The following is a 27,500-nucleotide window of genomic DNA, read 5'->3' on the forward strand; positions in this document are numbered from 1 at the left end:
ATCCGTTTGTCCCCGACACAAAAACTGCTGCTATACAGCCCCATCCCCATCCCTGGATCTCACCTGCCTGCGAGTTCAACTACCTCACCTGTGCGGGCAGCAGGGGGTGTGAACGGCTCCCCGCGGCCAATGAGCCGGCGGTTTGGCTGCAGCGCGGCGTTCAGGCTGATTGGTCTCAGTCACAGCTGAGACTTCTTGCCGAAAGCTGGTGAGGGTAATGCGGTCAGAGGGGTCGGCGCAGGTAAGGGGGTGGCGTGCACTGCCAGATTCACCCCAAACGCCCCCGTTCCCCGAACCCTCGCCCCACTGTTTGTCCCTCTGTGACCCTGCTCAGGAGTGGCATATATTCTACATTTTAGGCAAGTCAGTCGGTCCCCTGTTGCCATGGACACAGCAGGACTGAAGCAGTACTTACAGTCAAATCCCCTGTTGCTATGGACACAGCAGGACTGAAGCAGTACTTACAGTCAAATCCCCTGTTGCTATGGACACAGCAGGACTGAAGCACCACTTGTCAGTCAGTCCCCATGTCGCCATGGACACAGCAGGACTGAAGCACCACTTGTCAAGTCAGTCCCCTGTCGCCATGGACACAGTAGGACTGAAGCACCACTTGTCAAGTCAGTCCCCTGTCGCCATGGACACAGCAGGGCTGGAGCAGCAGGCCAGGTTGGTCCCCTGGTGCCCCAGAAGCAGCAGGCCAGCTGTGGACAGAGTCCAGCGGCAGCAGACGGCCTCGTGGGCCAGGCAGCCCTGCCGCGATGGCGGGCAGAGCAGAGCCCCCCGCTGGGCGATGCCGATCCCCCCTAATGAGCCCAGACGCATTCTCCCCGCCACACGCGCATAATTCATAACCATCAGCACTCTGTAAGTGAGAGAAGGCATGTAGGGCCATGACTGTGTGAGGGAGATGGGGGGGGGGGGGGGGGCGGCTCACAGGGACACTGCTCAGCTGACACTCCTACCACACCCTCACCCCCCCCCCACACACACTCCAACTACACCCCCCCCCCCACACACACACACACACCCCCACCTCACCCCCCCCCCACACACACACACACACACACACACACACACACACTCCAACTACACCCCCCCCCCCCCACACACACACACACACTCCAACTACACCCTCCCCCCCCCACACACAGACACACTCCAACTACACCCTCACCCCCCCCACACACATACACACACACTCCAACTACACCCTCCCCCCCCACACACACATACACACACACTCCAACTACACCCTCCCCCCCCACACACAGACACACTCCAACTACACCCTCACCCCCCCCACACACACACACCCTCACCCCCCCCACACACACACACACACCCTCACCCCCCCGACACACACACACACACTCACCCCCCCCACACACACCCTCACACACAGACACACACACACACACCCTCACACTCACCCCCCCCCCCCACACACACACACACCCTCACACTCACCCCCCCCCCCCACACACCCTCACACACAGACACACACACACACACCCTCGCAGCCGTAAACACACACCCAACCCCATCAATCCCAACACACACACCTTGTTAAACCCCCTGGGTGGCAGCTCATATTCCAACCAAAATGAAAGGTCCCCGCAAACCCAGTGAAATGGATGGAATAGACTGCGGTCCTCACAAGCCCAGTGAAACAGGACACAATACACAGAGGAACAGCGCACATGCCTATCAGGGTTCCTGTAAACCAGCCACGGGTAACTGCACATAACTCCCCAGGCGATGGCTAAGAGTAAAGACTAAAGATTATGAAAGGTTAATTTATTTTATCTCATTTCATAACATCATTATTGAACAACTGCCGCAAAATGAAAACTTTCAAATATGTCAAATGAGAGCTTTTAAAGCTGCTATTTTTTTCACATATTAATAAATTGGAAGTGAAAATCTTCTCAGAGTGTAAAAGCCCATTAAATATTTTCTTGAAAGCAGTAGATAATGGAATGCATTACTTACATTTTTTGCAATAAAAAAGACCAATATACCGCCCCCCCCCCCCCCGCCCCCCATGAAATGCAGTCCCGACTAAATTCTTGGTAAGAAGGGCTGGATGAACTATGGATCTTATGTGCAGTGGGAGTAGATATTAAATCACTCCGATACTACACTCTCTGCTCACAGCAGCCATTCTCACTTGCTCTGCTGCCTCCATGGTTGGATTCCCCTGATCCCACTGGATTGATCTTGCCTGACAACTGGCTAGCAAACTGGTATTACAAATATAATGGCAAGGCCCCCCCCCCCCCCCCCCCAACAAATGTCGTAGAAAAAAGGAGTGGTAATTCGGTTTCTGTACGTGCTGATGTATTCACTCTTGAAATGGCCGATTTGTGCCCTGGGAGGATTATTTTGATTTTTCCTTTAGCGGGAGTGAACCGCCCGTGGCCACATTAGAGCGAGAGAAAGAACAGAAAACTCTCGCAATCATCGCTCCCTCACCCCACAGGTTCTTCCCTCCCTTCCACTTAACTACCAAAAAAAACCCCTCCACTTTCCGCATACGAGAAAAAATCCGTTCGCTTTCTACAGCTCGTTTAAAAAACCTGGAGTTATCGGCTACTTTAACCGTTCCTTTCCCCCCCCGGCAAGAAATCTATTGCTATGAGAGAGAGCGCTAACATAGTCCTAATCTAATTAGATCAGTATATTATCAGATTAATTATTATTTAATGTTTTTATTATTATTTCATTTTCATAAGAATGTGTTGTTTATTGTATATTGTATGTTGCTTATTGTGTACTATTTACTGCATGTGCTTTGGCAACAATGGTTGATTTTTATTCATGCCGATAAATCCATTTCAATCCATTAGAAAGAGTGTGTGAGAGAGAGAGAGAGAGAGAGAGAGAGAGAGAGAGAAACCCTGAGATATTGCATAAAAGTAGAAAAGCAAGAGCAGAACTGAAAAGGCCCTGAAGGTGAACAGGCTCTTGAGCTGCCCTGACATTTAAAGAAAACAATAACGGCCACAATTATATCACTCTGCCACCCTGAACGCGCCAGGAATTAGTCAATGCCGCTGATATGCATCCAGTACACCTCTGCAGCATTTAAAAATGAAAGGAAAAAAAAAAACGAGCCAGTTGCCATGACAACCTGTGGCAAGAGCCTGAGTGGCTGATGTTAATGGGGCCCTTCGAGCCGCGGACCTGAAGTTCTCGCCACGGCAGCGCTGCTTAGAGATGGCGGGACCTCACGCGTCCCCCCCGCCCGTGAGGGACACGCCGTCACACGGAGCGGGTCACCGGAGAGGACGGAGTCGTGGCCGGCGGGCCAGCGTCCGGGGCGGGCGAACCGGAGGTGGTTGGGGCTTCAGGAGGAAGACCTGTTCTGTCGCCTGGAAGGAGGCTGCGTGGGCGAGGGACCGCTGGGCGGAAATCGCAGGGCCGCGTGCGATGTTCAGAGGAGCAGCTCGATCGGACGGAGACGCAGCGGGCCTTGGGCCTTCGGCGAGTGTCTCGGCGCTAAACGGCCGTGGCTGACCGGGGCGGGGTGATACGAGGGTGAGAGAGAAACGCTGGGTAATTGCCTCTTGAGCGCGGAGGAGTGGCAGAACAATCACGCATAAACGCACACAGCCACAAACGCGCACACACAACACAAACGCACATAAACACACACGCATAAACGCACACAGCCAAAACACACACAAACGCACATAAACACACACAGCCACAAACACAAACACAAACGCACATAAACACACGCATAAACGCACATAGCCACAAACACAAACGCATATGCATATGAATACACAAACAAAGACTCACTCTCTCACTCTCACACTCACACACTGTCTCACACACTCTCTCTCTCACACACTCTCTCTCTCTCACACTCTCTCACACACACACACACACTCACACACACACACTCTCTCACACACACACGCACACACACGCACACACTCTCCAGCCCAGCGCAGCCGGACAGGGCAGCGAGCAGCTGGGAGCCGGCGGGTGAGTAATGGATGGGGAACGCTCGCGTTTATAACCCCCCCCCTCACCCCCCCTCACCCCCCGAGAGGGGACGGACTGGACAGCCAGCGGAGGAGCACACATGGCCCGCACACGTGTCTGAGCTCCGGCGCCTCTGGAGCCCGGCTCTCCCGCCTCCTCCTCCGGGGGCCGATCGGGATCGAGATCTCGGAAAATAACACGGCGCGATTAATCACTAATGAATAGAAACTTAATAAACGTTACCCTCCGCGGATCGGGGCCTTGAGCCCGACACGTGCGGTGCGCGAGGCACGGCTCGACGCGACACACTCATCCCTCTGACGGGGGTCTGGGAGCGAGGGCTGAGAGGTCTGAGAGCGGATGGGCACTGACATTCCCGACACTTCAAAATCAATTACACCGCGCGTGTGCGTTTGAGGGTACATGTGACGCCGCGGACCAGCGGTGTCCATCTCCGGCCCGGCCTCTGCTCCGACACACTCACGCCCGCCCCCCGGAGAGCGTTTCTGACCCGTCGGACAGGCGTTTTGGGTTATTTTCCTTCATTACGGCGAGAATTCTTCAGTCATCAACGGTAGAGACCTACGGTTTTAGATTACAGAGCTCACATGTTTGAGGTTAAGGTTAAGGTTAAGGTTCGGCCGATGTCTTTGGACTGTTTCTTTTGTTTTTTCTTTTTCAGCCTCATAATGGCTTCCTTAACTTTCATCGGTAAAGATACTGAAAGCCCTGTCATAACTAAGGAAGCAATTGAAAACGCCCGACTAATCAGACCTGGTAAATTAATTCGTCCCAAATATTATGGTGCTCTGAAATGGGGGGGGGGGTAACCATGCAGAAGAAGGGCAGTAATCCATTCATGCAAGTACCCCGAGATTAAAACTGTCTGCCCCTTTTACCTCATTTCATTTCAAATCCGACGCGCTGGAGGCACAGAGCCGAAGCGGCCCAAAAAAAATGTATAATCGCGTCACCGTCCAAATACTTACGGACTGCACAGCATTCGCGATCTCCCACGGTCAAGCGAAACCGCGGCAATGCACCCGACTCTTTCTTTCCAGAAAACAAATTCACACAAATATAATCCCCCCCCCCCCCTCCCCATTATGCGGCGTCAGAGGAACTCCGATCGCAGCCGGCCTGTCGGGAGGGGACCGCGGCCGGTGTCGGGTGGCCCCGCTCCACGCAGAGGAGCGCCTCGTTACCTCACTCCCAGCGGAGCGAGCGCCGCCCGTTTTCACACGGCCCAGTCGACAGGAAACGCCCCGGCGACCGGACACGTGAGGCGCACATGGGAAGCACACGCTACGCGCACATGTCGGCGAGCACACGGCCCAGCACATGCACACGCAACCCTGACATTCAGCGCTCACCTGCGCGCAACCCGCCCGTCGTCCATTCAATCACGGACAACAATGATATGTTGTTGTTGTCGGGTTTAAAAAAATAATAATACTATTCCAAGAGGAAAATATATCTAGCCGTTCAGCCAAGTGCCAAGTCTTCTTGACGAAAATCTCACACATTAAGACTGATGAGTGAGAATAAATATTCATTAGAAACAGGGTACATTAGGCAACAAATAAAATTTAAAATGAAAAAAGCAGTTTGGCAGCTGATCTGTGTCGCCATTCTGGAAGGCTGAAGCCTTTGTGACATCACAGCCAATCCCAGCCAATCCCAGCCAATCCCAGCCAATCACAGCCAATCACAGCCAATCACAGCCAATCACAGCCAATCCCAGCCTGCCCCACAAGACCAAGGAAGGACATCCAAGATGGAGTGGTTAACCACAGCAGCCAGGTCTAACCTCACTGGCCTGGTTGTTTTAACAGTTTTGGGTACATTTTGGGTACATTGGCTACAGTTAGACGGCTTTAACTTCAGCTTTCAATCAATGCCGCGACCAATACCCGCTCAATAAGGGTAACGGCTAAACGCAATGCGCCAGGGTTTTGTTACAGTCGCGAATGACGCGAAAGCAGGAAAATTTAGCGAGGAAGGCTCGGTTTCAGTAAAAAAAAAATTTTTTTTTAAACGGTGTAGAACGTTCTGGAAAAAAACTGTACTGTATGTCACCAAAAAGAGAGATAGGGAAAGCACACATCCTGGACCGTTGTATGCGTGGCGTGCGCGCACACAGAGACGGCTCGCTCCTCACACGCTCCCCCTGTACGAACACGCCGAGCGAGGCAGAGGCCAGGGCACTCACAGGCTGATGACGTTCTCCAGGTGTCGGGCGTCCGTCACCCGGCCCGTCCGCTCCACCGTGTGCTGGTTCTGGCCCAGGTGAACAAACCTGCACAGGGGGGCGGGCACAACGTCGGTCACATGGCAACCGTACAATACCGGAGGCTCGGGAGTCACCCCGTAGTGCATGACAAAATGGCCGCCACGCACACACACACACACACTCACACTCACACTCACACTCACACTCACACTCACACTCACACTCACACTCACACTCACACACACACTCACACACACACACACACACACACACACACACACACACACACACACACACACACACACACACACACACACACCCCACCCCACCCCACCCCAAAGGCGCATTACATACACACAGCCTAAATAGAACAAACAGAAAAATATGGTTCAAAACAGGACAATATGCACAAGGATTTCAATGTTTTTTTTTTTTTTAGGAGAAGAAATCTTATTTTTACCAAATCTATCATCCCAGCCCCCCCACCCCAAAGTTACATCAGACCCCAGTTGCAAGCATAAAACAGAATTGTGGTGAAAATACAGGTTCAAAACAGGTCGTCAAGCACAAGGAAATCAACATTTTTCTTTTTTTTCCTCTTTTTCTATGGACAGGAAACTTTAAAATCGCATTTAAACCCGAATCTATTTCCGACGCGCTGTCGGTAAGCAGGGCGGAGCGTCAGGAGACCGTTTTCTCGCGGGAGCGTTGTCCGTGTCCTCAGACGCATTCTCCTCTCCGGTGCGGGACCCCGCTTTACCCACGATTCAAAGCGCCGCCACCGCGCGGACACAATGGGGAAAGTGGCTCTCAGCGCCGAGCTTCCCGCCGGGGTGACGCACGGGAAGGGAACGGGAGGATAAATCACGGAAAACACGCTTCGTACGGAGCGCCACCGCGACGCGGGCCCAGCGCCGGTCCTGTAACCGGCCCGGGAAACCGTCTCGGCTCACACACCCGCCGAACGAAGGCGCAAAACGGACGGGGAAGAAAAAGGGGTTGAAACGGGACGCTGCCTCATCGGCCCGCCGTCCAATCGGGTTTCAGAAGAGCGCCGTGAAGAAGGCTCGGTTTGCGAATCATCCCCGGACGAGGAATAAATAAATAAAACTTAAAACTTAGATCCTGGGGGTGTCTCGGTGGCGCAGCCTGTAGAGCACTGACCGCATGCTCATTGCGAGCCGCGACGTCGGCGGTTCGAATCCGACCGTCTGACATTTGTCGCATGCCTTCCCCTCTCTCTCACTCCCATTCTTCCTGTCTCTCTATACTGTATACTGTCCAATAAAGCTGAAAAAGGCCTAAAAAATATCTTTAAAAAAATAATAATAATAAAAACTTAGATCCTTCACAGTCGGGAGGGATTAAAGTTCTGGCGACGTCGGCGACCTTGTCCAGGGCGTATCCCCGCCTCGTGTGCCAATGCATGCTGGGATAGCCCCCCCCCCCCGCCCCACATGCAGGAGTCTGTCCAGGAATAGGCGGTTTAGTTAACGGATGGAGGGATAGAGGGATGGTTTCCCGAGGCCCACGGCTAAGGACAGGACCTGCAGTCCGTAGTTATTCATTGAAAGGGCCAGGTGACGCCAGGCACCGAGGAGCCAGATGGCGGTGGAGCTTTTGCAATGAAGCCTTTCATGCAACATGCAGCCCTTTTTATTGGCTGGCTTCGGGTACTCCCGGCCATAAAGTGGACGGGAACCTACTCGTTCGTAAACCGACAAAAATCTACATTTTCTTCATGCTCCGGTGGATAATGTTTGGGCATCGAGGCTGAGAAGATTTCCGGTGTGTTCTAGATAGGGCTCTGTCATTGTAGCTGCACCGGCCCTTGCCCATAGCCAAGCCCTTTAACCTGAATATTCAGGCTAAATCCAGATAGCCGAGATTGTATGTTTAAAGCAAGCAAGCAAGCCACTCGGGATTAAAAACATCAGGCTGAAAATATCAAATGTGAACGTAAGATCTCCATCCAAGCTGCTGTGTGTGAAAATCAGAACAAACACAAATGAACAGCGTGGAGTAGATTCAGGTCAGAGTTAAATACCACTTTGAGGGGCCAAATTGTATCCAGTCAGTTTAGAGGCCAGCAAATCAGCCAGCTTTTCATCTGGCTACTTCAATTTACGGGACCGCAGGGCAGGGAAATGAAATTTGGAGGCGGGGGGGGAGGGGGGGTGAACAAAAGAAAAAGACAGAAAGTGCGGCACCATCGGAGCACAGTGACAATGCCCACATTAACCGCCACGGCACGGCTGAACAGGGCAGAACAGATAAATTAGCCTTTTTATTAAACCAAGGGTTGTAACACTGAACGGTCTGTCCCTGCACTTTCAATGCAGAAGTGGCATCCTGGGGGGGGGGGGGGGGGGTTGGGAGAAAGAAAAATTTTTAATTAAAAAATAAATAAAAACACATCGTCTGCCCGACTGCTTATTCTGCCGATTTTTATTATTATTATTTTTTTAAGATATTTTTTAGGCCTTTTTCAGCTTTATTGGACAGTATATAGTATAGAGAGACAGGAAGAGGACGGTTCGAACCGCCGACGTCGCGGCTCGCAATGAGCATGCGGTCAGTGATCTACAGGCTGCGCCACCGAGACACCCCATTCTGCCGCGGGGGTAACGGAGCGTGGGGGTAACAGAGCGTGGGGGTAACAGAGCGTGGGGGTAACAGAGCGTGGGGGTAACAGAGCGTGGGGGTAACGGAGCGTGGGGGTAACAGCGTGGGGGTAACAGAGCGTGGGGGTAACAGAGCGTGGGGGTAACGGAGCGTGGGGGTAACAGCGTGGGGGTAACGGAGCGCGGGGGTAACAGTGTGGGGGTAACAGAGCGTGGGGGTAACGGAGCGTGGGGGTAACAGAGCGTGGGGGTAACAGAGCGTGGGGGTAAAGGAGCGCGGGGGTAACGGAGCGTGGGGGTAACAGAGCGTGGGGGTAACGGAGCGTGGGGGTAACGGAGCGTGGGGGTAACGGATCGTAGGGGTAACGGAGCGCGGGGGTAACAGCGTGGGGGTAACGGAGCGTGTAGCGCGGCGTCTCCCAGCGTTCGCTCTCACCTGCGGTAGATCATCATGTCATCCTCGGCCGGGCATTCAGAGAGGTTGAGTCCGTACGTCTCCTTCATCGGCTGGTGCTGGAAGTCCTGAGAGAGGACAGAAACATGACTTAAGCTCTGTCCGCATCAAGAACGATAGCTATAACAATAACGCTAACTATAGCTATCACGATAACGATAACTATGACTATACAACGATGACGATGTGAGCATCCACACTGATGAACGATAATGTTATGTCGCGGTTATGTCATACGCATGACGTGACGCCCTGTAAATTCGGTTGAATTTTGATTGGCCGTCAGTGTTTTTATCGTCCATGCAACTGGGAGAAAAAAAAAGTCGCTCTCAAAGTGATCCCAACAATAACGTTTCGTCAACCGTCGTTAAAGTTGTGGTCTGGAGCTATCCACTTGAGTTTTAGATTTTTTAAAATTGTATATTTATAGTCGTGATTATAGTTATAGTTCTTGGTGTGGCTTTATATTCCCATTGTAACTCTATAAATAGGTGGGCAAAAGGGCAGTTTGACAATAAAACGGATAACAGTTGGTCTTTGTGCAAGTGAGATCGACGTGATGGACAAAATGGTTCCCCACACAGCGGGCTAGTCCACTGCGATCTTTAGACTGCATTTCAAAAATATATCAAGAATTATTATTTTTATTTCATTTATTTTTTAAACACTGAAGAATAGTCGTAATTCAGTCATGTCACCTCTGTGTGAATAGATTCATTAAGGTTAATTTCTGTGCAGAGAGACAAGACATTTTTTTCATTCGCCGAAGATTATCACCCACCAGGGATAGGAAAATTGAAGGTTGTCAACAGAAAGAATAGCAAGCTGGATTTGCAACAGAATCGTAATATCATAATATTTTTTTTATGAATGTCATAAATGTCATGTTATCTGGGCCTAGTTTAACCCCTGTGTTTAGCAGAAAAATATACAGGTTGCTATGGCCGCATGCCCTCCAACACGTCATCGGCAAGGAAACCGTCACATATTTTCGGTGTTATGATACAGTTGTTTTCAAAAATGGTTTTAGAAACAACAAACAACCAACAGAACCAAACGCTACTCGTTGCTCCTTACAGAGAAACACTATGTTCCACCGTATTGTATGAAATGAAAAGCACACGTGAGCCGTGAAATGGACTGGAGTGGGTTTTTCGACTCGGCCATTTTAGCAAAACACAGGGCCGTTCCACTCGACAACGAAAATGAAGGGCGATTCGAGCCTCGGCTCTCGAGCGAGTGGTGTGTGTACACAAACGTCTCATCGCCTCTCCTGGAACAGAGAAGAAAATGACCACCACGAAGGACTCGACTAGACCACGTGAATCTGTATCTTCACACTGGAATGCACAAACCGGCTCAGTAATCTCTAGGTTTGATGTCGTTCGCTTCGCGTCTGGGGGGCTACGGTTTTGCGAGAGAGAGCAGGTGATTATTTTTCCATTACATCCGTTTAGCGGTACGCTGTCATTCGGCGTGACTTTATGCAATTAATGCCTCAAATTTCAGGCATCAAACTTTGAATACTGACTGAAAATGCAAGGGGCTTCTGTTCCTCTCTCTCTCTCTTTCTCTCTTTTTGGGTTCACTTAACCATAGGGGTTTTATAGCTCCAGAAATGTGAGGACAGCACACATGCACACGTGTACACAGACACTGACACACACAAACATGCACGTGTGTCCACACACAAACACACACTCTCACTCTCACTCTCACTCTCACTCTCACTCTCACTCTCACTCTCACTCTCACTCTCACTCTCACTCTCACTCTCACTCACACACACACACACACACACACACACACACACATACACAAACCAGTCTCCTTTTCTGCTCGTTCCTGCACCCAAATGACCCAGCACACCACTGCAGTGGTTACGAAACTACAGCCACTGTCATCACTTTCCCCACTCTCAATTTCTACCGTACAATATGCAGCACATCAGTGTGTTCTGAACCAGCGCCTCTATTGACACCAGTACGTTCTGAATCACCGCCTCGATTCTGACACCAGTGCAGTTGTATGGGAGTCCAAGAGAGGAAAACAAACAGTATCAATCAAACAAACGCACAGGCAGGCAGGGACATACATACACAAACACACACACACACACACACACACACACACACACACACACACACACAGCCATGCGCACACACACACTCACACACAAACACAGGCATGTGCAAACATGCGCACACGCCTACAGACCCGCACAGGCACATGCCTGCACACGTGCACACACACACGTACTCACTCACATACACACAAGCACATTCAGACACACAGGCACACGCACGCACACGCCTACAGACCCGCACACGCCTGCACACGTGCGCCGAACACAAAATGAAAACTGTAATTACAAAGCAAGCCGGGTAATGATCAAATTAAATATTCATTTTTATCAGTTCTCCTTCTCGCAGCTGAGCCTTGGGCACTCGGTTGTTTGTGGATAATGCACAGGACTGGACCAACAGCACACAAATACGCACACACCACGCGGACGAGAGAGAGAAACCTGCAGCCCACACGCGAGTACAGATAGCCAGGTACACAACCCCAGTGACTAATACCTGCACAAATATAGACATACAAAGACCTACGAGATGCAGTGGGACTCGCCACAATGATCGCTAATGTGCATAATTACAGGAGTAATCTTGAGAGACGGATAAACGATCCATCGTTTGCGGGAGAGACGCGACGAGAAGTTGGGAGGCACTCTGAAGGTCTCTGAAGTTCTCGGCAGCAGCACGGCGCGCGTGCACGCGACCTCACTTCCTGCGGGACAGCCCACCAATGGCGCGCGACGGGATGCGCTACGGCAGCCAATCGGGAGGGTCCGTCTACACGCATGTTCCAGGCGTGGATCGTAGAGTCGTCTCCCCGCAGTGAGAGGTGTCCCTCAACAGCAGAACAGCCGGATACGTTTACCACCCCCCCCCCCCTGCTGTAGTGCGGGTCAAAATCGACACTATCCTGAATTTAATAGCAGCGAAAACCCGCGGAAATTATTTTTGTTCAGCATGAAATTGGATTGCATTTATTAATGGTCGGGCCCCTCCAGGAAAAGCAAAAAACATCGCCCTTTTTATATTTTTAGGAAAGTGGTGCGCCATCATGGTACAAATAATATTGTCTGGAGTCTTTTTCAACCCAAGCAGTTTTGAAATCAAAGTCCTTATCAAAGATGAGGACCACACAATTACAGCAAAAAAATACTACAGAGTAGGTACAGTCAGCCTAGACTGCTTAAAATTCGATGAAGAGGCGTTCCTGCACCCAAAGGTGGGGGGGTTTCATCCCATTTTGACCCTTGGGGCATGGGGTGTGTCCATAATTTGAAGACAACAGGAGGGTTAGAGCAGTTAAATGTCTTTAAAAAATGTCCACACATCAGTGAAGGGGTGAAAATTGTGGAATGACTGCATTGTGCTGCCAGACATAAAAATAGGTGAAATGTGTCACCACCCTTTGACCATGGAGACAAACACCATTGCTGCATAGTCGTTGGGGCGGCCTGTAGCCTAGTGGCTACTGTGCTTCACTGGGGCCTGGAAGGTCGGTGGTTCAAGTGGGGGGGGGGTGGTTGTGGCCCCTGCTTAGTCTAATCAACTGGAAGTCGCTTTGGATAAAAGCATCAGCTAAATAACCGTGATGTACCGTAACGTCGCGTTAACTTTAGGTGCAGCTGGAGGCCCGCAGAGGAGACGCAGCATCACGACGGCCGGGAACGCCCCCTCCCTGTGCAGTGCCCAGGCCCATAAGACGCCGCACCGCAGGGGGGCCACCACGCAGTCAGAGCGGGGAGTTAGTCACCAGACTGCGGGGTGAGGATCCACGCGCTGGAGCCACGCAGCACGAGCTGCCTCCGCAAGGCTGGAACACGCGCATCAACCCGGCCTCGGCTGAACTCAAACACACGCACCAACCCAGCCTCCGCTGAACTCAAACACACACACCAACCAGGCCTCCGCTGAACTCAAACACACACACCAACCGGCCTCCGCTGAACTCAAACACACACACACCAACCGGGCCTCCGCTGAACTCAAACACACACACCAACCAGGCCTCGGCTGAACTCAAACACACGCACCAACCGGGTCTCCGCTGAACTCAAACACACACACACCAACCGGGGCCTCCGCTGAACTCAAACACACGCACCAACCCGGGCCTCCGCTGAACTCAAACACACGCACCAACCAGGCCTCCGCTGAACTCAAACACACACACCAACCGGGGCCTCCGCTGAACTCAAACACACGCACCAACCGGGCCTCCGCTGAACTCAAACACACACACCAACCGGGCCTCGGCTGAACTCAAACACACACACCAACCGGGCCTCCGCTGAACTCAAACACACACAATCCCCTCTAAACAGAGCTGTCAGCTGTTAACCAACTGGGCTGTTATCCAGCTAATCAGGAGCTCTTAGCTGTTGACTGACTGGGCTGTTATCCAGCGAATCAGGAGCTCTTAGCTGTTGACTGACTGGGCTTGCTAAGTCCAGGGTTCAATCTCCATCCCCAGGTCAGTTTCACCAGACCACCAGAGCAGATGTTTAAAATGGAACAGGTGCTGAATGGGGACCAGCCAAAGTGGCTGGAAGAGCAGACACCAGGCTCACTCACCAGGCACAGAGAGACTTAAGCAAGTTCTGGACAATAATGTGCGCTAAACACCTAGCGGTAATCAATGATTCAATTTTTGTTTTCATTTGTATCGCGCGCTTCACAGAAGACGGTCACTGGGACGCTTGTTATGTGAGTGATCGTGATTATTCGCCCATCCTGTGACCCCCCCCCCCCCCTCCCCCCCCAGCAGAGAACAGGGGCCAGGCCCCCCGGAGAGCACTGGCGGTATCGTCGAGGACGACGGGGGGGCGTGGGGCACATGAACGAAAGCCGAAAGCTCTTTGCGGAAAAAGGACGCAGGAGAGAATGTCAAAAGCCTCTTACCCGGGGCTGCGTGCTGATTGCACACCTGAGGGCCAGACGGTTGATTTACCGCGGCCCTCTGCCTGCCCCCGACGGCCAGCGCGGCTGGGGGGGGAGGGGGGCTTACCGCCAGGGCTTACCGCCGGGGCGCTGAGAGGGGCAGGGACCTGGCGGTGCGCGATCGATCGTCTGCTGAAAACCGAAAACCTCAGCTTCATTACAGGAATATAATGTTTTTGTATTTTTTTTGTGTGTGTGTGTGTGTGTGTGTGTGTGTGTGCGCGTGCGTGTGCGTGCGGGGTGTTCTCTGCAGGCCTGGGCACTTCAGTATCCAGCTTTATGCACTTACAGAGGAGAAGACAACTGCCACACACTTCAGTCACCTTGGTAATTTACAGCAGGAGAGAGGGAGACGGGGGGTGAGGGGGAGAGAGTAAGAGAGAGAGAGACAGAGAGAGAGGGTGGGAGAGCGACAGAGAGTGAGAGACAGAGAGATAGAGAGACAGCGAGATAGAGATAGGAGGGAGAGAGGGGGGAGGTGGAAAGAGAGCGTGGGAGGCAGAGAGAGGTGGAAAGAGAGAGTGGGAGGAAAAGAGAGAAAAAGAGAGGATTTTGAGCAGCCCCTGAGACTGCAGGTGAATCAGTGACAGAGCCCTTGTATATTAGAGAGGAATGATTCAGCCTCAGAGTATTTCTGTACCTCTGTAGCTCTACACCAGTAATCTCTCTTTCAGACATAAACACACATCTGTGCCTCTTCCTTTGGGTCCTCCATCTCAAACCACATCTGTGGTTGCTGGGGACACACGCACGCACGCACGCACGCACGCACACACGCACACACGCACACACGCACACACGCACACACAGACACACAGACACACGCGCGCACACACACACACACACACACACACACACACACACACACGCACGCACACGCGTACACCTCCCTTTACCTGGGAGTCAGGTGTGAAGACAGTCTGATCAGTAGCACTAATTACCATGCAGAACAGAAAACCAAGATTTGGATTTTGAGGGGCTAAAGTTTATGTTCTAGGACCTAGAACCGCTCATCAGCTCATTCAACTACAAGCAGTTCTAGGTTTTTTTTTATGGTTCTAAGTTTGGCGTAGTATCTGTACGTTTAGCGCTTTAGTGATGTAGTTGCGTATACACGCTGGATAAAGTCACAGCAATCACTGGTCTGCCACTGCTGCTGACACCGGTCAGGTAGGTGCATTTCCGCTCTCTTCCACTACACGCAAATTGGGGGTCGAATCAGCAAGTGGACTGAAATTAAACTCCTTAACCCATGCAAGGTGTGAGGTCATAAATATGCAATTAGAATGTTGTTAACTGAACATTCTAATGCTGATGTCACAATCACTACTGGTGACCGAAAGCACTGGAGTTCTAGAACACTGACCTAGAATGCTGAATTTCTTTTTAAAAAAGGGTAATTGGGGTAGATTTTTAAATTTTTTTTAACTTGAACCTTATCAGCATCTCATCTCCATGACCTTCTTAAATTGGGAATGGAACCTGAGCCCCGTTAGCCGGCACAGTAGGATAGGGCTGAACGGAGTGCAAGGTAATGTAACCACACGATGATCACAACCCAGAGCTGTCAGTCATCCCCCCACCCCCCCCCCCGCGGGCTCCAGGAGCAACCCGGTGACAGAGGGCCGTGCCAGGCACCCCCTCCTCACCTCCTGTTACGGATTCTATTCTGGAGCGCCCGCCAAGCAGCCTCTGCCAGCGCTGGCACGGGGAACGGGAGCGCTGCCAAACTGTAACCGGGAGCGACGGGCAGCAGACTGTCCCCACCTCCCCCCCCCCGACCCCCACACACCAGCCTGTGGTGTAGAACATGACTGGGGCCGGGAAGGTTAGCGGCCCTGCTGTGGCCACGATACGGTCTGCACGACTGCTGGGCCCTTGAGCACAGGCCCTAAACCCTGCATTGCTCCAGGGGGGATTGTGCCCTGCTCAGTCGAATCAAGTCGCTTTGGATAAAAGCTTCAGCGAAACTAAGTAATGAACCCTCCCACCCACCCCTCCTCACCTCCGGGGCCCCCGCCCCATCTCACCTCTGGGGGCCCGCGCACTGTTCCCCACCCCCCCACCTCTGGGGCCCCCTGCCCCCCCTCCCTCACCTCCAGGGGCCCCCTGGCCCCCCCCCCCTCACCTCCGGGGCCCTCACGCTCCCCCCCTCCTCACCTCCAGGGGCCCCCTGCCCCCCCCCCTCACCTCCAGGGGCCCCCTGCCCCCCCCCCCCTCCCCTCACCTCCAGGGGCCCCCTGGCCCTCCCCCCTGCCCTCCCCCCTCACCTCCGGGGCCCTCACGCTCCTCCCCCCTCGCCCCCGGGGCCCCCTGCCCCCCCCCCCCTCACCTCCAGGGGCCCCCTGGCCCCCCCCCCCCCTCACCTCCGGGGCCCCCTGGCCCCCCCCCCCTCACCTCCGGGGCCCTCACGCTCCTCCCCCCTCACCTCCGGGGCCCGTGCGCCGTCCCCCGGCTCAGCCAGCCGGACGGGCGTGGAGCGCTGGGACACGGTGCCGTCGTCCTCCCGCTCGTCCTCCGAGTCGTCCTCCGAGCTGCTGGAGATGGCCTCCTCGCTGGGGGGCGGCGGGGCGCTGGCCGCCATCTTCCGCTGCAGCACCGCCTCCTCCTTGTTGGCCTTGTTGCTGTGGCGACCACGGGCAGACGGACGGACAGACAGACAGACAGACAGACGGGGAGACGGGGAGACGGGGAGACAGACAGACAGACAGACAGATGGGGAGACGGGGAGACAGACAAACAGACAGACAGATGGAGAGAGAGATTTTTTAAATACTTTGGTCAGAGCAGTCATCTGGCAGTAGGAGGGTTGCCGGTATGATTCAACCCTGGGTGTGTGGAAGTGTCCCTGAGCAAGACAATTAACCCCCAAATGCTCCTGATGAGCTGGTTAGTGCCTTGCATGGCAGCCAGTCGCTGTTAGTGTGTGTGTGTGTGTGTGTGTAAGAATGGGTGAATGACATGCATCAATAAAACAGCGGAAAAAAGGTGCTATATACATGCCATCCGTTTACCATTTAGGTCAATATCAGGTTCTTATTTGGTAACTATATTAATTTCACTTTGGTATGTACTTTGAAACAGGCTGTAAGACATACTTACATAACAGTTACATATGGTGCTTACTGAGTCAGTAAGTACAGTACTTACCACTGAAATCAAAGTAGTTACCTAATAATCACACCAGTAAGTACTCTGTAATTAACAGGCTGTAAAACTCAGTGTAACAAAATTATTTGATGTTGATTAAATTGATGGGGCGGCCTGTAGCGTAGTGGTTAAGGTACATGACTGGGACCCGCAAGGTCGGTGGTTCGATCCCCACAATAAGATCACAGCCGTTGGGCCCTTGAGCAAGGCCCTTAACCCTGCATTGCTCCAGGGGAGGATTGTTTCCTGCTTAGTCTAATCAACTGTAAGTCACTCTGGATAAGAGCGTCTGCCAAATGCTATTAATGTGATGTAATGTAAATGATTAAATTGTCATTTAAATTTTTGAGAATGTTCACCGTCATTAGTTTACTGTACAAATACATGTATTTTAATGGATTTCTGTATGCTTTTACATATTTATTGACAATAAAGCAACTTAAATTTGAGAGAGAGGCAGAGAGTGTGAGAAAGAGCGACAATGTACATTACATTACATTACATTGGCATTTAGCAGACGCTCTTATCCAGAGCGACGTACAGTTGATTAGACTAAGCAGGAGACAATCCTCCCCTGGAGCAATGCAGGGTTAAGGGCCTTGCTCACGGGCCCAATGGCTGTGCGGATGGCTTATTGTGGCTACACTGGGATTAGAACCACCGACCTTGCGTGTCCTTTACCTTAACCACTACGCTACAGGCCGCACGGCCGTACGGGTCGGTGCGGTGCGGTGACATCACGGCGGACATTTTGTCTGTTCGCCACGGACCCGCACAGTCGCTCACTTCCTGTCTGAGCGGTCAGGTGACAGGAAAGCGTAACACTTCCCCCGACAGCATCCATCCAAACCCGCGGATACATACGCGCCCCGTGTAATAAATTAACCGCGCCGTCTTACCCCCCTTGCCTCACAACCCGCGGACGAAATAATGAATGCAGAAGAAGAAACAAAATGAAAAAATGTCATGGTAACTTCACGTGCAGGTCAAGCTGTAGAAAGACATTAATGTTCTCCCAGATATTCATATTAGGATAGTAAAAGTCAAGATGTGCTTTATATGATTAAGCAGGTGGATGGGTAAATAGGTTCATGAATATATTCAGCAGGTACGGTATCATAGGCTACTCCCTCTCCGTCAACACGCACAATTCCAGGAAGGCATGGCCGTCGTGATTTCTTAAAAATTTCAATTTCATGCGGGGAAACTTGGGAACTTAAATTAGGCCCATTTCCACTTTAAACGACACATTAGCATCAGGGAAACGGCCTCTCTGACCCAGAGACTCACAGGAGAGGTGCGCATCAGCGCTTCCGTCTCAGGAACACAAAAACACGGCATTTTACCGGCGAGTTAGGCTATGGCTGAAGAGATGCATTATGGAATAATGTGTTGTTATGCTAAATTCCTAGCGCGACGCTGCGGCCGGAGTACTGTAATCCGCCGGTGGACGGGAGAAAAACAAATCCGCACGGCCGGAAGACACCTGCCGTCGCACACGGACCAGGCCTGATCGCCGGCCCCCATATTCATCCGGAAAGCGATAGGGGGACGAGCTGAATGATTCATCAGGAGCCCACTGCCACGAGAGTCCTCCCTCACCTGGCCCATCACGAATTCATTTTATTCCCCCCCCCCAAACAGAGAGGACAACCCGCCCTGGTGTAACGGCCAGTTTATAGTTAGCCGACGTGTGATTGGACGATGGACCTCGCTACATTGTCACAAACATCCCGCCATCGTTCGACTGTGATTTCGACCGACAAAAAGTATGAACTAAGAGCGAGATCAAGACACGGAAGCTAGCTGACGACACTTCGCCAACGACGATTACAGGCAAGACCGTTCTGTAATAAAGGTTGCCATGACGATTGAGCCAGCGATGAGGTCAGAGTTCAATACGATTCATGTCTCGGCGACGGGCAGGACGCCGACAGCGACGACATCAAACCGCCCGCCGCTCTTGTGTAAACCGAACAGCCGTCGCAACCGACCCCGAAATGTGATAATCGCTGGTGCCAACGATCATACATTGCCGAACTACAGACGGGCCTTAAGGGCGAAACCGTTCCCCCCGGTTACAGTAGCCGAGGCGGGGCGGGGGCAGCTTACGCGAGCGCAGACTTCCCCGTCTCCTCGGGCTTGCGGACGGTGAAGGGGCTGGGATCCACACCCACCGTCTTCGGCATGAACTCCCTACAGGGAAAAAAACACAAGGGAAACAGCCTTTAGTATTAGCACAAACAATAGCTGCACCCACAACACACACACACACACACACACACACACACACACACACACACACACACACGCAACTTACCAATGAGTTAACATCGGTAATTGGAATAGATTGGGAGAAAATTGGGAAAAATCTGAATTTTACCCAAAAAACAGCACTTGTGGGGACCTGGGTGAAATTCGCAATTCTTTTGAATTCAAATACTTGTATAAACTTTCATGAGCTTGTCCAGTGCATTGGAACCCATGAAATACTCTCAAAAAACGGCAAACCCCGCCATCTGGTCCTCTTGGTCAGCTCAGTCGCACCGGGCAAGATCGATCAAGCACAGAAAAGTATTTGAATCCAAAACAATCACGCGATTGATTGACCGCGATCTGGTGAGGACGCTTATTTCCCTTACAATTCTGATTACCTACGGTTTCGGTTACCGAGAGGGAACCAGGAGGCTGAACAGAGACATGACAGAACATACTGTCCACAGTCCGCCCCTCCAGTTTTTATTTGGCTATGAAATAAAAGACCAGCTCCCGCGTCCCTCCCCCGCACCCATTCTGCTCGGGAACATTACAGAGATATTACACGGAGCGGCAGCTCCACTGGAGCCGCGTCAGGCCCAACGGCGGCATTTTACCAATACAAGACGGGGCACAGAAAGTGCCCTTCGCTGGGACAAAATAAAATCAACAAGGAACACACAGGATATCGTTTTCGTTTTTTTTCTTCTTGAAAAACGTGTTTTCATTGGCCGGAAAACCATGCCTGTGTCCGCGTTATACGTAGGTGCTGCTGCCTGTCTTGGAAAACAAGATTTGAAATCTCAACGAGGTTACGATATTGTTAAAATAAATATATAAAGAATTCCACAGTCGGCCAAGGGGCTGAGCAATACACCTCGACTGTGAAATGGAATTCTCCATTGTTGTCGGCACGGCTACGGGGGGAGGCTCCGCGGCGCAGTGCTCGCTGGGTAACTGAGTTTTTGTTGGTGCAGAGTTCACAGCGAGGTCTCCGTACCGGGCGGAGTTGGTCATGGCCATGCAGAAGGTGTCGTCGAAGGAGCTGAGCTCGTAGGGCCTGAAGAACTCTGTGTAGGTGTCGATGTTCTCGTCGTATCGGTTCAGCCTCTTCACCGTCACCTTCTTCTTGTTCTCCTCGCAGGGGACTGAAGCAAAACACACACCGGGTTGACATGCATGCACGCGTGCGCACACACACACACACACACACACACACACACACACACACACACGTGTACACACACATGCACACAGACACATGCGCATATACTCATGCGTGCACACACACACACACATGCACACACGCATGCACATACACACACGCACGCACGCACACACAGACACACACACATATACTCATGCGTGCACACACACACGCACATGCATGCATGCATGCATACACACACACATACGCGCATACATTCCTGCACGCACACACACACACTTTTTTGCAGACTGCTGATCTCAGTAACTATGAATTGCAACTATGAAGCACATCACATGTTAATACATCTTCAGTTTAACTTTCATTTCAACTGACAGTGACTCACGGTGTGCGTTAAAAATACAAAAGAACAGCACAGATTCCTGAATCAACACTCACACCTCTATTAAATAAAGAAAAAAAAAACGACCAGATCAGGCGATTAGGCCTGGTGTGACAGAACATCCATACCTTCATCGTAGGGCAGTGGCAAGTAGGACAGAATCCCCTCAGACCACCAATACGTGTAACTGGGGAACAAAACAAAAAAAAATGAAGAAACTCATTAAAACGAAGAACGAAAAACGCGAAAATGCAAGGCCGGTCAATTTCACGGTAAACGCATTACGAAATCCGAAGACTGAACGAGGTTTCGACAAAAAAAACAACAACCTTGCCCCACTTAAATACACGGCAGCCATATTCAACGGACCCACAATGCAATTTTCCTCGTTAAATCCCCCGGATCACGCAGCAATCAGCCGCGGTCTCCGTGTCCACTGCGAGACGGACGTCAACGCGCCGATCCGGCTTTGTGTCCGCGGAATTGCTTTAATTCCCCCCCCCACCTTTTCTTCCTCTCTGTCGATGGTGTGGTTAGGGGGAGGCTGGGGGGCTTCATTATGCAAGCAGCTCCACACGGACACCAGGTGAGCAGAACCAGGATTTGGGTCAGGACAACAGCACCTCCCCGGGACCCCGGGACCCCCCGCCCCGCCCCGCCGCTTTTGAAATAAAAATAAAGACAATTCTAGGACAATGTTCAAGATGGCCGCCAAAGAGCCCTGGGGAGGGACAGGGGTGGAGGGCGCGTGGGTTTGGGCTGGGAAGGCGGTCGGGGGGGAACTCTGGAACAATGGTCAGAGGCGGCCGATTCGGCAAGTAGGTCGGTGGGCGCACAAAGGAACGGCGAAATGGAACACGTTCTGCGTCGTGAGGCAATCAGCTCTCTCCGTGGGATTACCAGGAAATGACACGGGCGCCCCCCCCCCCCCCCCCAAAGCCCCATCCCCCCCACCCATACAGCCCTGAGTATCTTCCACCGCGAGGTGTCAATCTCACGCCGAGGTGGCTTGAGGGACTCCAAGCCAACAATTACCATTACGGGCAAGTTTCTGACCTGGCAGAGACCCGAACATGTGTCAGTCAGACAGACAGACACACTCAGGGGGGTTGTTGGTGCTGAGGCTATATCCCTTTCAGCTGTGAGGTCACAAATGTATGCCTACAGTAGAAAGTTCTTAACTGAACGTTCTAATGCTGATGTCACAATCACGCCTGATAACTGAAAGTAATTCTACAGTTCTAGAGCACGGACCTAGAATGGTGGAAAGAAACTCCAACGCACCCTTCGAAGGGTTAAGAACCTCTACCACCAGATTTACAAACCGCTATCATTGCCAATTATCCCTTAATCCAAGCATCCCATTCACCTTAGATCATCTTTTTAAATGTATTTATCTGTTTATTTTTCATTATTTAGATAAATATTACTTAAATAAAAGGCATTTTTTTCCAAAGATCATTACAGATAACTGTCATTACCGCATTAGCATTGCGGTCATTACCAAGCCTTCAGGGCGGACGTCTCCATCCCTGATCCTGCAGTGGCCATTTACACTGTTACTTGGCAACTATGTGACCATTAGTCACTCATCTGGGCTGCTGGTTGGTTGATTGCTTTCAGGTGAAATCAATAACCAAGAGATCCTCTTTACCACCGGAGTCTCAATGGCAGTAGCTTTCAGGAGCACACAGTGCTCAACAGTGCTCCCATTTTAGGAGCATTAGCTGAGTGTAGAGCGGCCACCATCAAGGCATGGTCCTTGAGGGGCTTCAGTGCGGCTGGGTTCTCCACCCTCCCTTTACCTGGGAGTCAGGTGTGTTCACCCTCCCTTTACCTGGGAGTCAGGTGTGTTCACCCTCCCTTTACCTGGGAGTCAGGTGTGACCACCCTGCCTTTACCTGGGAGTCAGGTGTGAAGACAGTCTGGCCGATCAGCAGCCCAGTTAGTTCAGTTAATTACCCAGGAGTAAAGAAAAAAACAGGGCTGGACGAGGTTGGATTTGAGGGCCAGACTTGAGGATCCCTGGTGTAGAGCCAGTTGTAGAGCCCTTGAGCAAGGCCCTTAACCCCACATTGCTCCAGGGGGGAATTGTCCCCTGCTAAGTCTAATCAACTGTAAGTCACTTTGGAAAAAAGCGTCACGTGACCTCTGACCCGCGTCTCTGGTGCAGGAAGAAATCTACACCACGCCCGACCCCTGACCCCTGACCCCCCGTGACCTCTGACCTGCGTCTCTGGTACGACAGCTCCATGCTGTTCGTCTGGTGCAGGTAGAAATCTACACCACGCTCGACCCCTGACCCCTGACCCCTGACCCCCGACCCCCCGTGACCTCTGACCTGCGTCTCTGGTACGACAGCTCCATGCTGTTCCTCTGGTGCAGGTAGAAGTCCGTGGGCAGCTCCCACAGGTGAGGTTTGGACTCGGAGGGCTGGAACACCTGGAGGAAGAGGTTGATGGCGTCCTGCCTGTCTGCGTCTGCACGGGGTATCGAGGGGGGCGGAGAGGGTGGGGAAAAAGAGAGGAAGAGTGTGAGAAAGAAAGAGGGAGGCGGAAGAAAATGGAAAATAACCGAACGAGGCGTTGGGGGACAGTTGTGGAGAGGTGATTCTGAGAGTTAATTGAGGCACGTTCACCAGGGCAGTGCGATAAAAGGGAACTGATGGAAATTGAGCATCTTCGCTTCATTCTGTCAATGAGACGCACAAGCCTGTCAGTACGGGGCTGAAGGAGACATGCAGACACTCACAAAAGTATGCGCACACACACACACACACACACACACACAGACAAAGCATGTTTGCGCACACACACACACACACACACACAAAGCATGTTTGCACTCACATAATGCATATTTGCGCACACACACACACAGAGACAAAGCATGTTTGCACACACACACACACACACACAAAGCATGTTTGCACACACACACGCATGCACACACTCACACACATGATGCATATTTGCACACACACATGCACACACACACAAAGCATGTTTTCACGGAACTCACATAATGCATATTTGCGCACACGCACACACACACACACTCCAAAGGGCTATAATTCCAACGCCAAACACGGATGCAAATGAAAGCTGACAGCCTGCACGTTTTTACAGTAATTACATTACAGATCCGACGTGCTGGAGCAGGGCTGAAAGAGCCAACATTGAAGCCCTATGTACAGCGCACACGCATGTAGAAATTACACATCACACACTACCACCCACCACCCTAATGACGGGCACTAATAATAAACCATCGCCATCATTACCGCAATCACAATCACCACAACCCCCGGCCACGTCTCTCTGAGGCAGCCGTCTGAGAGAGGGCTCACACGTGCCTGGCGGTTTCCTCGACAGCCCGTGGTACAGCACCTCTCAGGAGGGGTGTCATCCGCTCCCCTCACCTGGAGAGCCACGTGGCCCCCCCCCCCTCCCCCCCTCCCCCCCCTCCCCTCCCCGCCGATGGTAGAGATACGCCATTCAGAGGTAACGACATCAGGGGTGCAATAACAGGCTTCCGCCATTAGCGGTTTAGCGCAGACGTATTATTCCGGCATACGTCACCCAGGCCGGAAGGAGCTCCAGCGCCTCGGCGTGGAGGGATAGTGCGGAACGCGTGCGGTCCTGGGTTCGAGTCAGTCCAGGACCCCCCCCAAGCGGGGATGGGTGGGGGGTGGGTGATATGGTGCATTGCAAGGATCATCGACTCTGGTCCCCCCCCAATCCAAATCCAGCCCTGGTCTTCTTTTCTCCCAGGTAAATTAGTGCTACCGATTGGCCAGGCTGTCTGTCTTCACCCCTGACTCCCAGGCTAAAGGGAGGGTTGAAAGCCATCAGTTCTCAGCCCTGGAGGACCGCGACTCGGCGATCCATGATTGATTGGATGATTGATTACATGATTGATTACTCGAGCCGACTGAACCTGCCGGCTTCCCGTAAGGCCGTCCCAGAATTCCCAATCCGGCAGTGCGGTGGGAATTCCTCCAGCCACCTCCTAAGCAGGAGGGAATGCTGGGAATGTCTGAATAACTATCAGACATTCCCACTTCACACCTTTGGGCAACTTGATTATCCGTCTGCGTAGACCCTTTGGGAGGGGGGGGGGGGGGGGTTGGGGGGGCCTCGAGGGAGGGTACAGGAAACTCACAATTTTTCCCGAAGACTTGACAGTGTTCTTACAAAAACACATCCTGCTCAACTGCTGATGAGTCCCCCCTGACAGCTGACAGAATTGACTCCTCCTGGCACCCTGACTAATAACTCAGCCTGCTCCATTTCTGTAGATTCGCCAGAGCCAGGTCACATCAGTCAGTGATGATACCGGAGGCATTTCCAGTTAAAAGCAGCAACGGTCTTAATATTGTGGTATGATTATCTTTTTATTTTTTATTTTTTTTTTCCTATGTGCCTGAGCCAGACCTCTCACCCCCCCCTCGTAACCCGTGACGACGGCGTGACATTGTGCCGTCGCTCGTTCGGTGGTGGACCACGTCGCTCAATCCGACAGTCTGGCGGTCTGACGCGTCATGGCTGGAATCGGTGACAACGCGATAACGCAGCTTTAGAGCGGCCCATTAGCATGGGCGTCCTTTGCCGCTAATCTGCCACAGTCTGAGACAGTGGGACACGTGCTAATTTTAGAAGCCCGGTTGAGGCAGAGCTTTGTTTCAATGCAGCAAGCGGCAGGTCGGTGTTCCAGCCCATTAGCCGCGGTGAAGCCACGTAATCCCAAGACGAGGCTCGAGGCCGAACGTTAGCGTGCAGCGTAGCGTGCCTGCGTTAACCACACAGGACTCCCATCACGACTGTAACAGACCATTAGCGGAGAAATCGTCAACACCAAGTACAAACCCCCCCATCATCGAGAAATCCTGACCCATTTCCCCTCGTGTTAGCGGTAGAGCCAGGCTATCTGGACTCACTCACTCACTCACTCACTCACTCACTCACTCACTCACTCACTCACTCACTCACTCACTCACTCACTCACTCACTCACTCACTCACTCACTCACTCACTCACTCACTCACTCACTCACTCACTCACTCACTCACTCACTCACTCACTCACTCACTCACTCACTCACTCACTCACTCACTCACTCACTCACTCACTCACTCACTCCAAAAAAAACCCTCCGCTAATGATGATAAAAAACGGGGTCTTTCGATAAAGCAGAGGGTTACGCAACGGTTGTTTTTACAGGAGAGGCCCGAGTCCGCTCTAACACAGATCGTGGCCTAATTTCCCCCGCCATTGTTCCCGCCATTACCCGTAACGTCCCATTCTCCGGCAGCCGTATCTCTCCGGTCTCGTTATCGGAAGTGAAGCCGCTCTCGAATCTCAGCTCATCCCGTTTCCATTTCGTAATACAAAATCCCCCCCACCCCCCGCGAAAAACCCCACCGAAATTCCCCGAAAGCTCTCCGGAGCGTAATTGGACAGAAGTAGTCGGGGGGGGAAATGAGAATCCCGAGGAGGACGCGGTGACACGGGCGCGGCGCGTCTGGACGGGGAACCGCGTGTCCCCTCCGCACGCCTCCGCACCTCCGAAATCTGGCAGCAGCCAAAACATGACCGGCACACAAGCACACAGAAGGAAGGAAGGAAGATTTTCGATTAATTCACGATACTCTGACTCATTACATGGCATTACATTATTGGCATTTGGCAGACGCTCTTATCCAGAGCGACGTACAGTTGATTAGACTAAGCGGGAGACAATCCTCACCCTGGAGCAATGCAGGGTTAAGGGCCTTGCTCAAGGGCCCAACGGCTGTGCGGATCTTATAGTGGCTACACTGGGATTCGAGCCACCGACCTTGCGTGTCCCAGTCGTTTACCTTAACCACCACGCTACAGGCCGCCCCACTCACCCCGCCCGACTCACTCGAGTTCAATGTACATAACGATTTCAGTGTGGATCGTCCATTGGCAATATATCCTTAAGGTATATTATATTTCTTGCAATATCTAAGTTAATTCAGTGATCGCTTCATTACATAGACACCAGCTTGGTAATGTAAATATTGAAATCAGCCAATCATGTGGCAGCAACTAAATGCATAAAAGCATGCAGACGTGGTCGAGAGGTTAAGCTGTTTTTCAGATCAGCGAGTCTCTAGAATTTGCACAAAAACAACTGTGAGCAGCAGTTTTGCATGCAGAATCGCCTTTTTAATGAGAGAGGTCAGAGGAGAAG

At 52.1% G+C, this 27,500-nt stretch overlaps 1 protein-coding gene across 1 annotated transcript in view; it reads right to left on the reverse strand.

The window, feature by feature from the left end:
- Nucleotides 1-621: 621 nt before the first annotated feature.
- fig4a (FIG4 phosphoinositide 5-phosphatase a) overlaps nt 622-27,500 on the reverse strand; it is a 60,773-nt gene continuing 33,894 nt past the window's right edge. The window contains exons 17-28 of the mRNA XM_061241594.1: nt 23,623-23,761; nt 21,410-21,468; nt 20,732-20,879; nt 19,588-19,671; nt 16,754-16,949; nt 9,293-9,378; nt 6,212-6,298; nt 5,205-5,304; nt 4,243-4,327; nt 4,057-4,184; nt 3,286-3,518; nt 622-826 (exon numbers count right to left, since the gene is read on the reverse strand). Coding sequence (XP_061097578.1) covers nt 622-826; nt 3,286-3,518; nt 4,057-4,184; nt 4,243-4,327; nt 5,205-5,304; nt 6,212-6,298; nt 9,293-9,378; nt 16,754-16,949; nt 19,588-19,671; nt 20,732-20,879; nt 21,410-21,468; nt 23,623-23,761 — 1,550 coding nt within the window. The remainder of the gene's footprint in view (nt 827-3,285; nt 3,519-4,056; nt 4,185-4,242; nt 4,328-5,204; nt 5,305-6,211; nt 6,299-9,292; nt 9,379-16,753; nt 16,950-19,587; nt 19,672-20,731; nt 20,880-21,409; nt 21,469-23,622; nt 23,762-27,500) is intronic.

Source organism: Conger conger, chromosome 5 (genome assembly GCF_963514075.1).
Source record: "Conger conger chromosome 5, fConCon1.1, whole genome shotgun sequence".
NCBI lineage: Eukaryota > Metazoa > Chordata > Actinopteri > Anguilliformes > Congridae > Conger > Conger conger.